At 40.6% G+C, this 15,993-nt stretch overlaps 1 protein-coding gene across 4 annotated transcripts in view; it reads right to left on the reverse strand.

Moving 5' to 3' along the window:
* Nucleotides 1–3,016: 3,016 nt before the first annotated feature.
* Nucleotides 3,017–15,993, reverse strand: part of Ano6 (anoctamin 6) — a 191,987-nt gene continuing 179,010 nt past the window's right edge. For all 4 annotated transcript variants that reach the window (XM_071609945.1, XM_071609946.1, XM_071609944.1 and 1 more), the window contains one exon: nt 3,017–6,197. In XM_071609945.1, coding sequence (XP_071466046.1) covers nt 5,991–6,197 — 207 coding nt within the window. In that variant the 3' untranslated portion in view covers nt 3,017–5,990. The remainder of the gene's footprint in view (nt 6,198–15,993) is intronic.

Here is a 15,993-nt window from a genome sequence, read left to right on the forward strand (position 1 = left end):
ATCTCTTGTTAGACATAAGTAGACCTATTCCTGCTTGCTTTTAGTTTATATTTTCTTAGAATATCATTTTCTATCCTTTCAACTTTCAGTTTGTATGTCTTGTGAAGTGAATTTCTTATAGGTATACTATTTTATCTCTTCTTTTAATGGAATTTATGCTTTTACATGCTTTTATGATAGTAGTTATCTTTCTTTTGTTTATGGATGTAGGACTCCCTCATATATCCTGTTAAGGCTGGGTAGGTGGTCATTAACTCTCTGTTTTTGCTTGTATCTTATTAATTTTCAAAGGACAGACTTGCTGGCTATAGTATTCTTGGTTGATAATTATTTTTAAGACTTGGAATATGTCATTCCATCTCCTTCTGGTCTATAGGGCAAATTTCTGCTGAGAAATTTGCTGTCAAAATAATGGAAATGACCTTAAATGTGATTTTTCTCTTGTAGATATAAAAATTCTTTGTATTGTTTTTTTTTTTTTTTTTTGCAGTGTGACTATAATTAATGCTGTGGTGAGGATCTTTTCTGGTCATGTCTATTTAGGGCTCTATAATTATCCTGTACATGGATGTCCATATCTTGGTCAAGATTAGGCAGGTTTTGAATTATAGAATAGGTTTTCTGTGTCCTTAACATTGTTTCTCCTTGCCTTTAGGTATGTCAAAAATGGGGAGGGGGTACCAGGGATTGAACTCGGGGACACTCGACCACTGAGCCACATCCCTAGCCCTGTTTTCTATTTTATTAGAGACAGGGTCTCACTGAGTTGCTTAGTGCCTTGCTAAATTGCTGAGGCTAGCTTTGAACTCATAATCTTCCTGTCCTAGCCTCCCAAGCCGCTGGGATTACAAGCATATGCCACCCCGCCTGGCTCAAAATACTATTTTTTTTCTTGCATAATTTCTTATTCATATCCCGCCTTCCTAATTTCATTTGTATTCTCTTGGAGCTCATTGAGTTTTTAAATGATCATTCTTTTAGATTCTGAATCAAGTGTTTCATCCCTTTTTCTTTGGACTCTGTTAACACTTCCAAATAACTTTTGTATCTTGTTTTTGTATATTTATTGTGTTCCTATGTTGGGATTTATGCATCTGGTGAATTAGGTATTTCTACCATTTTCACGAGTTGGTTACCTTCCTAAGCAACTTTCTCCTGAAAATGTCTTAGGGTGTTTGTTATGCAATATTGGCTTTGATTTTTAGCTGGGCACAGTATGTACTATGGCAGAGTCGGAAAGATCCACTGTCTCTGTGGCCATGCAAGAGTGGGGGTATTATAGCACTTCAGGCAGGTGTGGAGTAGAAAGCGGTGGATGTGGAGTGTTCATGGTGTGGCTGTTCCTACAATGGGAGTGGGGGTTTCCTCAGGCTCTACTGATGCTAGCTGTGCTAGTAGCAGTGATGTGGGGCCTGAGGTCCTTGTCCTATAACCAGTCAGTGGTATGGGCTTAGATGCTCCATGAGAAGAGGAAGTGGCACTCACACCTGATCCTGACAGCAGTGTGTGGTCAGGTAACTTGGGTGGGAACCACATAGATTGGGTGGCAGCAGGAACCATGGTGTTCTCTGTACTGCTTTGATGGTAGTGCCTGCCCAGGAGTGGGACCTTAGCCAGAGCTGGACAAGTTGCACTTGGTACACTACTCCCATCCTCCTACCCCAGCTGTGCATGCCTGGTTGTAGGGCAACAGCTGGAGCTAGAGTTGCATAAAGGACTCTCAGCTAGGTCCTTACTAGTAGGACCAGAGTTGAAACTGAGGCGTTCCCTCCCTGTTTTGTAACAGGCCCTGAGCATGGGGTAGTGGGGAGAGGAAGCCAGAGCCATGGGGGTGCCTGCCTTCATTCCTGGTGGGAGTCTACATTCAGCAAGCCTCAGGCCTGGTTTCAAAGGGTGAACTTGCTTTTGTGGTTCTTGAGTGGAGCATCCTCTGTGTCGTAACTCCTGTCCCCTACAGTGCAGTTGCACCTAGTGGGCTTGGGCCAAAGTTACTATGCTGGGCCAAGTTGCACTCATGGGGCAGCTATTCCATGAGACGGTACAGTGGAATGCCTGTGGAATTCCAGAGGTGAGTTTTTACAGGGGTTTCTGACCTAGAGCAGTCCAAATTCAGAAAATAGCTTCCTTCTCAGTATGGCTCCAGGCTATGGCACCCTGGAGGTTACATAGGAGATGATGTGAGATCCCAAAACAAAGCAATTATGCAAATTTCAGAATACTTACTTGACAGAACACTTACCTCCCTGGCCTGTAAGACAGCCAGTGTTGGGATTGCCAGCACCCACACTCCCCTGGGGCTCTTTTACCCCTTACCCCTGCAAAGGGGAACTCCTTGAGCTCCCCTGGCTGTGGATCCTGGCTCCACAGATGCAAAGAGATTTTGTTCTTCTTAGGATGCTGTTGTTCCAGCATAATCTTACCAGGTTTTAGTCTCTCCTGCTCATTTCCAGTGGCCACTCGCCTCCAAATCCAGCTATACACCTATTATGTTGGTTCTTCTTTGTGGAGAAGACAGTGAGTGCTGGGCCCCCTCTATTCAGCCACCTTGTCCTCTCAAGATATCCACATGCTATTCAAGGTTTTATTTTTGTAATGAGATTATCCTTTATGTTCTTCTCAAAAAATTCCCCTTCTGTATGACTCTAGATACAGAGTCTTTCTGCACTTAGTGACTCATCCTTCCTGTGTGACATTGTTCCTTGCAACCCTGGTTTAGCAAGTGAAGATGCCTTCATGAAATTAAAGCACCCTTCCGTCCACTGGTAGCTGCACTGAGAGTACCTGAGGCTGGTGCTCAGGGTCTTAACGCAGGGCTCAATTCCAACATCTGTATGTGGCAGCTCTGTCTGAAACCCCATCCCAAATTTTTCCTGGAAAAACTATGCTCTAAAGTAAATTGAAAATACAATTTTAGATATAATTTACACAAGTACATATTTGCTAAGTGATACATAACTGGTCACTAATAAATGGCATATAAAGGTATTCTCAGGAAATTTATGCAATAGAACAGAGCTTTACTGTTTGTAAAAATGAATTTATTAAAATGCTCATAATTATAAAAGAATATTAAAATGCATAGAAATTAACATTAATTACAAACTTTACATCTTTTGCCACAGTGTAGGAAAAGTATGAATATTTCAGTTCTTTAGTTAAGTTGCTCAGACATTTTAACTTTTCAAACACATTATAATATGAACACAAGAAAATGGTACAAGAAGTGTTTCACCAACAGATCACATTCTGCCTCCTATTGTGAATTAATGTTCTGTGAACTCCAAGATGCACATGTAATACAAAGGCGGGTATTTTGTGACAAACATTTTACAAGACGGCCTTGTTTAGTTTCAAAACAAAAATGATGGCTTTTCATTTCTACTGAGATATCTAAAATATCTGAAGGAGTTTAAAGAAAAATCCCCTGAGTAGTGGGTCTAATGCTTCAATCCATTAAAACTCACAGGCAATACACAAGGATATAAAGCTAAGATTTTTATAGTGGTTAACACTGAACAGGTCAAGGGCCAGATCCTCCGGTCACAGGCCGATTTCCATGCCCCTTGGTGCTCCTGGGAGAAGGGGGCATCTTTCCCATTTGCAGATGCAATCACAGTCCATTTTTCTCTGACAAGTAGCACTAGACACATGAACACTGCTGAAATTATGGGGGACCCTGGTCTCCACTGCAAGTTAGCTTTTTTGGGCATCTTGGTAGTGTCAGACATGACATTTTCTGCCTTTAGAAATGTGAGGGTTTTAAAGCCCCTGTCCATAGCAGCACATTTTTTAACTCTGAAGAGGATTCTCTCAGCTGGGGCTATGAACACATAAATGCACATTTTTAAAAAAAAATTCTATAGTATATACAAAGAGATAAGGCAAAAACATTTCCTTTTCTATGATGACATAAACAGTAAGTAGTTGATGAATCAAATACTAGGAGATAGTCACATACTTCAGAGAAGAGGTAATAAGAGAGAAGGCGACACGCACCTCCAGGAGCAGTCTCTCAGAGGGTGGGAAAAGGAACAGTGGTGCTCCACCTAGGCTGTGCGGAAATGAGAAATAGTTCCCTCCAGTGGGAAGACATTCATCTCTTGTCTCAGTGCAGCGAGACCTCATGTGGCCTGCCTTGGGCTCTCTGACCACACTGTCAACATGCATGATAAAGGAAGGTGGAGAAATGTCTATGATCCATTGGGGCAATTCAAAAGCTCAGAATACTGCTTTTTTTAAAATTTGAAACATTCATGATGGCAGGCTCTTAAAAACTGCGATCTGTATCTGATTATTGAAACATGTTTCACTTCCCTTTCCTGCTGGGATACTGATAGGTTGTTTCCTAGGGCACCTGGGCATTTAACAGAATCCCAGTGGGTAGAGGCCCATGCAGCAGGAACAGCCTTCTTCATGCAGCACTGACCTGTTAACCAGCCAACGGAAAGAAGTGTAGGCCCTGTGTCTTTTCCAGACCTACCGCAGGGCCTGACTCTTAAAAGGCAGTAAAGCACAGTGGATATCTAGTGGAGCAAAACTGAGGGTAAGATAAGCATAGTGGTGCAGGACTTCAGGAGGTGACCTCTAGCTGATGGTAAGGTTTGTGACCAAATCGTTCCTTTTTACCCTTTACTGCCTACTTGACCCTAGAGGAGGCTGCAAGCTGAAATCAAATCCAGAGTTTCCTTTTTTGATTAACAATCCAAATATACTTGTTTCTAGTGCAAACATACAATTACAAATGAATTACGGGGCCCAGAATCTGAGGGTGGAAGGTGCAGGAAGACGTGTTCATGGGGGCAACTGCTTTGGTATGTCGATCACTTTGGCATACAAAAATAAAAACAGGCTGCACTCCTGATGAAAGGGCTCCCCACACAAGCCCACAGTGGTGTGGCTCACAGTTAGGGCACCTGCTGCCCCTGGACCCCACACAGCATGGTCATGCCATGAAGGCCACACAGTGAGCTATTTGCAAAGGCGCTTGGTGATTTGTAGTAATATACCTCCTGTGTCTGGTGAATAAAAGTTGACTGGTGGGAATCTGATGGGCTTCTCTTTTCCAGAACGTTATGTTGATAAAAATGTAATTTTAATCATTCGATTATCATTTTCTCCCAAGAAACTACACATCTTTAGAATAGGCAACTTAGTCATCCAGATTGAACAGTTACACTTCTATTTGAATCTGTAACTATCCCTACTTTTGTCATCTTATTTCCTTGAGATCTGCAAGGCAGTCACCATTGATGAGGCACAGATCATTCTAGGAGTGATCCTAGAAGGTAGAAGGTGTCACTATAGGTTAATATAAATGTTTCAAAACTTTGCTATCGTCATTTCAGTCCACTATGAACATTTCTTTGACACGCAAAGATGGGCCGAAATGGAGACAAACTACTCCTTATTATGTGAGGTTTCTTTCTGTAGGGATGCGATAATACTCCTAAATATTAAGAATTCTACTTGCCACTTAATACCACATTCAAACTCAATTCTGAGTAAGCAATTTTTTTTAATCATATAAAAGCTATTGAAGTGGTAGCATGTCTAGTCTTTAATTATGGTAAGAAAAAGATAAATGGACTATATTTGGTGAACTAAAGAGATAAAAAACACTACCTAAAAATAAAGGAGATCATGTGCTTGAGAATAGGAAGGGATGAAAGTAATCAAATAGAAAAAAAAGGATCCATTCTGCTTTCAAGGGGTGGCTGCTAAGCACACTGGGTTACTAAAATTCCAATTTACCAAAGAAGGTAGCATATTAGGTTTTCCAGGTGATTAGTTTTATGCTCTTCTTGATATAAGTTTTATATTCTTCAGTTTTTGCATCACTAGCTGAAACTGAAAAATAAAATACATGAAAATGGCAAAAGTTAACGGTTCACATTTGCCAAAGTGATTTAACTTAAACATTCTCATTAGTGACTCATAATATATTTTGACAGAGCTAAATTCTTTAAAGTGCTTCTCGGAACATAAAGCTTTCATTCTAATTTTGGTCGTAGATTGTTATCTACCACTTCTACCATCCTCTCGGCTATAGCTCCCATGTTTTTCGTCATATCTTTGAGGTGACTCTCATGAAGTAGCTTCTGGGTTAGGTACTTTTCTCTCTTGATTTTGCTCCTCGTGCTTTTGGATACATCCGGAATGATATAGGAAATTAAAAACTTCACAGAGTAGATGATGTGCTGCAGGAGAGAAAGAAGAAAACTGTCAGTCACAAGGAAATGGAGGGTTTGCTTGTCACTGTGGTATATCTTGACAAGATAGTGGACATGCTGTGTGCATGCCAGGGTATAGAATGAACATCCCTTTGCTACTTTAGAAATGTACAGATTCATTATGTTGAAAAGAATGCATCACCCTATGTGGGACACATCAGTTATAAAGGATAAAGATGAAATGAAGGCCCCCAAAACACACATTGAATTAAAAAAAAAAAAAAAACCAGGACACTCAATTTGGTTGTTATATTTTGTGTGCCCTTTTCTAGGGTTGAGAAAAAAGAGAAAAATAAACAAGAAGGTCTCTAAGAACTCAGGACAGAGAAACTGGTGAGAGCGCTGCCAAAATCAAGAGGGGGCAGGCTGGATGGCATGGACCAAGGGATGGATTATGGGAAGACTATTGGAAGTGGATGTAAGAAAATATAGGAATGTGTGGCAGTACAGTTGAGAGATCTATGAGATGTTCAAAGAAAAACTAGGCAGCTGGATTCTTGGGTTGGACTCGGGAGAAGAATACTTTAAAAATATCAATTTTTAGGTCCATTGGCTTACAGTTGGTATTTAAAGTGAACAGAGTGCAAGAGATTACCAAGAGGGTAAAAAGATGACCATAAAGGAATGAATCCCAGGATCATTGAGAAGGAAGGAGGAAGGGACTGGCAAAGCAGTTGAGAAGGAATGGCCAGTGAAGCAGGAGAAATTTTAAATTTGACTTAAAAAATACATAAAAATTGCACGTTTAGGGTACCATGTGATGTTTCAATACATATTTACTCCCCTAAACATTATTTCTTTGTGGTGCAAAGAAAGTCCTTTCTTGTAATGTTTTGGAAATACACAGGATATTGTCAAGACCTGTATTCATTCTACTGTGCAAAAGAACATTCGAACAACTTAATTCGCCTCTGTAATCATAACTCGCTGTCCGTTTGTCAATTCCCTCATTCCTGCCTTCCCCATACTCTCCCAGCCTCTACTACTACTCTAAATGTCTATGAATTTCCAATTCCATCCATGCTGCCACAAATGACAAGATGTCACCACTTTAATTGATGAATACTATTCCATTGTGTATAGGTACCTTTTAAAAATCCATTTATCACTCTATATAAAACTGAGGTTGCTTCTATTTCTTGCCTATTGTGAGCAATGCTGCCATCTACATGGGAGTGCTGGTGTCTGTTCCACATACTGATTTCTTTTGAATTTAGCAGGGTTGCTGGGTCACAGGTAGTTCTATCTTTAATTTTGTGGACTTCCATTCCATAATGGGTATATTAATCTACATTCCCAGCAAGAGCTTATAAATGGTGTCCTTTTCTCCACACCTTGCCAGCACTGATCTTTGTTCGCAGCCATTCTAAATGGAGGGATACTTCGTTGTGGTTTTGATTTGCATTTCCCTGATAGTACCTGATGTTGAGCATTTTTTTCACATACACGTTGGCCATTTGTGTTAAGAAATGCCTATTTGTATCTGCTGCCCATTTTAAAAATTGGATTATCTATGGTTTGTTTTCTTTGTTTTGAGTTTCTTACATATCTGTTAAGGTCTATAAACAAGTCTGGATGGCGCCTAGCATTTTGCCAGAGGGAGTGGTTTGTGAAGTAATGCCAGCGAGCCATTAAGTGTGGAGATTCCTTATTGGTTGACTGATGTATCTAGTTTATGCTAATTAAGATAAGCTGTGTGGAATGTATAAATACCTCTGTTGTCCTACAATAAACGGCTCCTACTCCTGCTGTATCAATCTACACAAGTTCCTCGTCAACCCGACACCCCCCCCCCCCCCCCCCCCCCCCCCGTTATTTTGCTGCAGCCGGACTGCGGCACATATCCTGATTATTAACTCCTCATCAGATGTAGTCTTTGCAGATATTTTCTCTCCTCCTGTAGGCTATGTTTCTTCTTTCTTTCTGCTTTTGAGTGTTATCCAAAGTCCTGAACATTTTCTGTATTTTCTTCTATTAATTTTAGGTCTTACACTTAAGTGTTTAATCCATATTGAGTTGGCTTTTGTAACTATTGAGAGATGGGGGTCTAGTTTCATTCTTCTGCTTGGATATCCAGTTTCCCAAATAGACCACTTTTCCCCAATGTGCTTTCTTAGCACCTTTGTTGAAGATCAGTTGGCTTGAGATGCGTGGGTTCACTTCTGAGCTCTATATTTTGTCCCATTCTGATATGTAGGTCTATTATATGCTAATACCATGCCACTTTAATCACTACACCTTTGTAGTATATTTTGAAATCAGAATACTGCTTTGGCCATTTTGAGTTTCTTGTTTCATACAAATTTTAGGATTATTTTTTCTAGTTCTGTGAATATAATTGATACTTGGATAGGGACTGCACTGAATCTGAAGATCACTTTGTGCATGGATTAGAAGTATCAATATTGTTAAAAGGTCCATACAACCCAGAGATTTTTTTTTCCATTTTTTTTTTTGCGTCCTCTCTCTTTCATAATGTTTTATATTTCTCATTATGGAGATCTTTCACCCCTGTGATTAAATTTATTCCTAGATATTTTATTTTTCTTGGTAGCTATTAGAAATGAAATTGCTTTCTTTCCTCCCACTGAATGAGACTCAATTCTCAGAAGTTTGTTTTTGCTTTTACTTGCTCTATCACGTACAGATCAACTGCATATTAAAGTTAGCTAGGCGTGTCCCGAACCCTCCCTTACCAGATACTCCCTAGTCCCAAGTTATGGGAGAAGGTCATACCTGGAAGTGTGCTTGCCAGAAATGCTGCCCACAGCAAAAACAAGACACCAGCCACTCCAGTGATCAAAGCTTCTGTACTGATTACTAATGTCATCTTCAGACCCACTGGATTGCAACTCTCACTGACCTATATGATCCAGATAAGATGTTGACCTAGCCCACATTTCAGAAGAGGTTCCACCTCTCTGGTACTTGCTCAGCTTTCCATGAATCTTTCCTTGAAAAATCATATTAAACTCTCCCTTAGGGCAAGGGGCAACATAGTCACTGAAGGGGACAGCATGGCATCTTCTAATAATGCTGGCATGTTAATGAAGCTCTCTTTCTCCCTCCATCACTCTGCCTCTTCATTTATTGACTATCAGGAGGCAGAACCAAACCTTGTACAGTTACAACTGGCACCGACTGTGAGGCTGGATTTTGCTGCAGTGGACTGGACCCAGGTTGGGGAGTAGAAGGATAAGTCCCTTGCAGCTACCAAGGCCACTTTAGCCCTGGGGACAACCTGTTCCTTTTCTCATCTCAAGGAGGGTTACCCTCATAGCCCCTCAGTAGCAGATTAAGAAATAGCCTCAGGTAAGATGATCTGCAGCAACAGAATGGGTGTTATCTTGAGGTGTACTCTTGAGAACTCTCTCCTCACACCCTCATTAGACTCACTTCAAAAGAAGTCCGCTCATCTGGTTTTCAGAGAGCACTGTAGGAGACGGAAGAGTTGTAGGACTTTTATCCTGAAATCTGTGGTCTTGACCTCTGATTCTGGTAGACTGTGTGTGTGTGGTTCCCTTATTCTGCCTATACTTCTGAGTACATGCAGACTGTGTGCTCATAACTGTTTTCACTTTTATCAAAATGGGGAACTCGCCATCGGTAACAAAATAGTCTGATTATAGTTTAGTCCTATGACCAAAAAGAAAACAAATGGCATTTTATCTCACTATAGCTTGGCCACAATATGCCATGGAGTCAGGGGGGAAAGTGCCTCATGAGTCACTTAATTAGTACACTACAGTTATAAGGAGTGTCATCTTTTTCTCTAAGACTTCACATTATTTTATTGGGAGAAAGGGAAAGATGTGTTGAACACTATTGTGGTTCAGAGGTCAGGTAAGACCCCACCCTTATTACTTGATGGCTAGTCTGGAGAGAGAGATTAATCCATAACTTAAACCCTCACCTCTGGAAGCATCACATATAGCTGCGGGGGCACTTTCCTACCACAGCTGTGATGCCCAGCCCTCTGCTGGTGGTCAGCAATAACTGCTCCCCCTCTCCCAAGAGGGCAGGCCTCTCCTGACAAAGGTATGGTGTCTGAAAGGTAATTAGAAACCCTGAAGGATGGGTTTTTCCCCTCCTGATGTGGCAAGTGTTCGGAGGCAACCTACTAAACGTAGCCCATTTCTATTTCTGATAGATTCAATTGGGAAAACAGTCCTGTGGACAGGATCTTCTCAGTAGGAGGGGCTGAGTTCTTTTCTTCCATTTTTATCAATTGCCACCAGAAGTAGGCAGACATTTATATTCTGATGAATAGCATGCTCACAGGAAAGGAAGATGGTCACTGACAAAGCCGGAGAGCACACAGGCTCCATGTGAAGGATCCTGCTAGTACGTTGGAGGCAAATGAGGTGGACCCTATTAACTCAGCAGGATTGAGCCTGGTGCTTCTAAACAAAGTCTCCATAAGGTCAAAGAGTCTTACAAAAACCTGGCCAGACTCTGTTAAGGGATAATCTATCAAGCCTGCCAGTGTTCTGCAGCTGTAGATCCAGAAAGCCCAGATAATCTGAATATGATAAATATGACTTTCATCGAGCAAAGTTCCCTGTACCCATTAAAGAAATTAAAGATAGATGGTGCCCTGGGAATGAGTCCCTCTCGACTAGGAGAGATTGCCTAAAGCAAGAAACCAAGTGGCTGTACCTGGCTTTGGGGGGAAGATGGTGACCTAAGGAAGGAAGAAGGCCTTTGGAATAAGGTATGTGGTCCTAGGTTCAAAACTAATATGCTTAATGGAAGGCAGAAGACCATTGGAAGAATGATTGCTCAAAGAAACAAGTGAACTTGATGGGAGGCTCACTCCCCAGATGTTGGTGAGGGAAACAGGGTTGGATGAGAACTGAGAAGGCCTTGAAGCTCCTACAGATTTGATCTGGTCAACGTGAATTTCCCTATGCGAGCCCCACATACGACAAAGAGTGGGAGCCAATTGATTAACTTACTCTTAGATGAAGGTCTACTTACTAGGTATTAAAATATTACATTAGGGGAAAAAGCTAAGTAGAGACTATGATTGTGGGAATATTAGGTAAATCTCAAGGTAGGTCCTTCCTCCAGACATTGGAATGTCAATTAGGAGATACAACTTTAAAACAGCATTTTCTGTATGTACTGGAGTACCCAATACCTTTTTTTGCACAAAAGTGACCTTTTATGCAAAGTAAATGCCTGGGTAAACTTCTCCTCAGGCAATTAGAGACGCAAGTTTCCCAAGTTTAAGAATAAATGCTTGCAGAAGTTGAAAAAAGATAAGATCTAAAGTCTGGACAAAGGGCATGCCAGGAAGGGCTATAAACATGTAGCCTACGCAGATTACACTAAAAGTAAAGCCTGGGACCCGAAGCTAAATACTTACTGAAGTAGGAAGGTTGAAGGGGCATCCAGCTAGTTTTTTGAAAAATTTAAAAGTGTAATTAAACAAATGGTGCTGGGAAAATCCATATATAGCAAAATGAAATCCATATGTAACAAAATGAAATCAAACCCTTATCTCTCGACATGTATAAAACTCAAGTGGATCAAAGACACACAGACCTTGCACCTAGTAAAGATTTGGGTCTACTTTTTCTTTTATTATGTCGGCTTAGGATCTGACTTCTTAACAAGATTCCCAAAGCACAAGAAATAAAATCAAGAATCAATAAATGGTATGGATTCACACTAAAAAGCTGCTTCTCAGCAAAGGAAACAATAACATGAAGAGAGTGCCCATGGAATGGGAGAAAATCTTTATCACATGCACATCAGATAGAGCACTAATCTCCACGATATACAAAGTACACAGAAAACACCACAAAAACAAATAACCCAATCAATAAATGGGCTAAGGAACTGAACAGACGCTTCACAGAAGAAATACAATTGATTAATAAATAAATATATGAAAAAATGTTCATCTCTAGCAATTTGATTTTCTTTAAGATTTCATCTTGCTCCAGTCAGAATGGCAAAATCAAGAATGCAAGCAATAATAAGTGTTGGCAAGGATGTTGGGAGGAAAGGTACACTCATACATTGATGGTAGGACTGCAAATTGGTGCAACCATTATGGAAAGTGGTATGGAGATTCCTCAGAAAACTTGCAATGGAACCACCATTTGACCCAGCTATCCCATTCCTAAGTTTAAACCCAAGGAAGTTTAAAAGAGCATATTATAATGATGCAGCCACATCAATGTTTACAGCAGCTCAATTCAAAATAGCTAAACTATGGAACCAACCTAGGTGCCCTTCAACAGATGAATGGATAAAGAAAATATGGTATATATACACAATGGAATATTACTCAGCCTTAAAGAATGAAATTACGTCATTTGCCAGTAAATGGATGGAGCTGGAGAACATAATGATAAGCAAAATAAGCCAATCCCCCCAAATGTTTTCTCTCTGATATGCAAATGCTAATTCACAATAAGGGGAGTTAGAGAAGAACAGAATTACTTTGGATCAGGCAGAGAGAGGTGAAGGGAGGGGAGAGGGTATGGGAGTAAGAAGGATAGAATGAACCAGACATTATTACCCTATGTGCATATATGACTACGTGACTTGTGATTCTACATTGTGTATAATCAGAAGAATGAGATTTTTTTTTAAAGACTTTAAAGATTTTATTTAAAGATTCCTGTACCCAACAGCAATTGCAGGGTTTTCTGTTGAATCTATGTAGTAAATTTTGGTCTTTTTTTAAAAAAAAATTATTTATGTATCTTTAGTTTTAGGTGAATACATTAGTTTGTTTTTATGTGGTGCCGAGGATCGAACCCAGTGCCTCATGCAGGCTAGGCGAGCACTGTATCACTGAGCCACCACCCCAGCCCAAATTTTGGTCTTATATAGTCAGACATCTGTATGAAGCACTAAGTATTCAGGAGTCCAATCTAAAGGTTCAGAATCTCTTCCTGACAGGTTTGAGTTTGAGGCTCAAAAGCCTAAGTACCACTTGAGGTTTGCCAAACTTAAATAAGCTCTTCAATTTGTATGTACCTGAGAAACAATGAACTAGGCTAGGAATGCTTACTCTTAATGTAGTATCAACACTATGTCTAGGGGCATATTTTTCAAAGCAATTAGACCTGACAGTGACCAGGATAGCTGCCTTGCCTGAGGGCAGTTGTAGCCACCTGTGAACTGTTACAAGAGGCTGACAAGTTTGCACTAGTGCTACCCACCACAGCATGTGCTCACCATCATGGGTTAACTCTGCTGGAGCAAAAGTGGCTACTGGCAGGAAGGATGGGCAGATGCCAGGCTACTGTTCTGAATGATACTAATGTTAAGGTGTCCTCTACTTTAAATCCAGCCACTCTATTACCTAGTGACACAGGGATGATACCAACTTGCAGGGATTGTCTGCAAGTCAAGACAGTTGATGCAAGCAGGCTAGATTTGGCTGATCAACCTATGGAAGACTGGGACACAGAACTCTTCACTGCTGGTACCAGCTTCTGGAACAAAGTGAGAGACACTGCAGGGTATGTGGTAGTAACTACCCAAGGGACAACTGAATCAGATGCCCTGCCACTTGGGACTTGGCACAAAAGTCTTAATGTACCATACTCACTGGAGCCCTGCTTCTGCTAGAGAACAAATGAGTCAATATCTATGCTGATTCTAGGCCTTCATGATGGCTCATGCACATGGGGCTATTTGGGAGGATCAGCAACTAAGTGACCTCAAACAACATGGACATAAAATCTGCATCTCAGATTATACAGTTATAAGAAGCAGTGCACAAACCTTGGCAGGTCTCAATAACATACTGCCCTTGTCTTCAGAAAGGGGATGAAGTTGTGGAAGAGAGAAACTGGCCAATCAAATGGTAAAACAAGCTGGCAAAACAAAACACTAACAAGGCCCCTCCTGCCCCAAATAACCTTATCAGAATTTGCACCCAGATACTCAGAAGAGGACTATAAAAGGGCAAAGGATTGGCATTTTATTAATGAACCCCCTCAAGGATGGAAGGTGATGAAAAAGGCATACCTTTAATACCTAAAGCGTGAGTGTATTCTGTATTAAAACAAGAACACCACAGAACCTACTTTCAACAAGGCACCACAATTTATAGTGGCTACAAAAACAAAAAACTGGTCCTGGACTACGATAGCGGACTCTTCATCATTGGGTCTGATCTGCACAAAAATACCCATTGTAGCCCAGAGAGTAATGAAGGGCACCCATATAGGGAAGACTGTCTTCTGAGGATTTATTTTACTCGGATGCCAGGACTATCTTAACTTCAGGTATTTGTTGGTGTTTGTGAACATGTTTCCGGGATGGGTAGAAGCTTTCCCTATTGAGACAGACAAAGGACTCACATTCTGCTAAAGGAAATTATACCAAGATATGGACTGCCAAAAACCATACAAAATGACTATGAACCAGCATTCATTTAAAAAAAAAAAAACATCAGGTTTCAGAAGCTTTGGATGTCAAATAGAAAGTGCATTCAGCATAGAAGCCATAGTCAATGGGAAAAACTGACAAAATGAATCACACCTTAAAAAGATCACCATGTTGTCAGGAAACTCACCTGACCTGGGATAGAAATTTACCCATTATTCTGTTACAGATACATGTGATCCCTAGAAGTAAGATCTGTTTAAGTCCTTTTGAAATTCTGTATGGTAGATCATTTTAGGCCTCATCCTTGGGGTGATACTTGAAGATTTAACATCTTTACAAATTGTTCCTTTTCAATATAATCAAGTGTTGTGGACAACCAGAGATATGAAAAGTTGTGCTCTATATGTGTAATATGAATCATAATGCATTCTGCTGTCATATAACAAATTAAAATTTAAAAAATCTGAGTTTGTATCTCAGAGGTTACTGTGTGCCTCTGATGTCCTATTGCATGACTTCTAATCTGGAAATAGAGTCCCCTTAAAGATGTGGAGGGAACAGAATCTAACCAATTTACTGCCAAGTGTACAACATGATCAGTCTTCCTTAGAATGGGTGGGAGTCAAGCCATAAATCCATTGTACTCAGATGAAATGAACTCCACTATCAGACATCAAGGAGACAGGGAAGACAACAAGAATGACTACTTCTACCAAGTTGTAGATGATATTAAGCTGCTATTTGAGAGAGACAGGACCCATAGACCATCAGTAGAAATTGTACCAAACAATGGTGACCACTGGGATTGGGAGAGTTTTATCTAAGCTGTTTCCATCCACAAAGAACTACACACCCTCTTAGAAAAGCATATGGAAGGTTGCTTCCTGGGTCTCCAGGTTATTGACCTTTTAAAGCACCTCAGGGTTGTCTTGGGGGGTGTCTCCCCTGCAAGGCAAGGACATTAAAGGCCAAAAGGATAAAATGTTGAAACCAACCTGTACTTCAAATTAGAAGTGCTATCATAAAAACTAAATGGTTATGTGTATATCCCAGATAATTTGGGAAATGTCTCTTTGGTCCTTGTGGGACTTACTTGCTCAGGTAAAGGCCCCGACTGATCAATCAAGGCTCAACCTAAACGCATGGTTCACATCTTGGTTAGGGTAAAGTCTTTTAAGACTTGCTATCCCAGGGGGCTGGGAGGCCACGATACTACATAACACTTCAAAATGAGTTGCCCTGGCTCAGCCAAGAAAAGAAATTCAAAAGGCTTCTTTGATAACCAGGACAGTAGTCTGGATGCCCATAATTCTTTTTCTTGTTGGATTGTTCCAGTACTTCTAGTACTTGTATTGAATAAAAGTGGAGAAAATGGGCATCTTTGTCTTGTTCCAGACTCAAA

Source organism: Marmota flaviventris, chromosome 3, assembly GCF_047511675.1.
Source record: "Marmota flaviventris isolate mMarFla1 chromosome 3, mMarFla1.hap1, whole genome shotgun sequence".
NCBI lineage: Eukaryota > Metazoa > Chordata > Mammalia > Rodentia > Sciuridae > Marmota > Marmota flaviventris.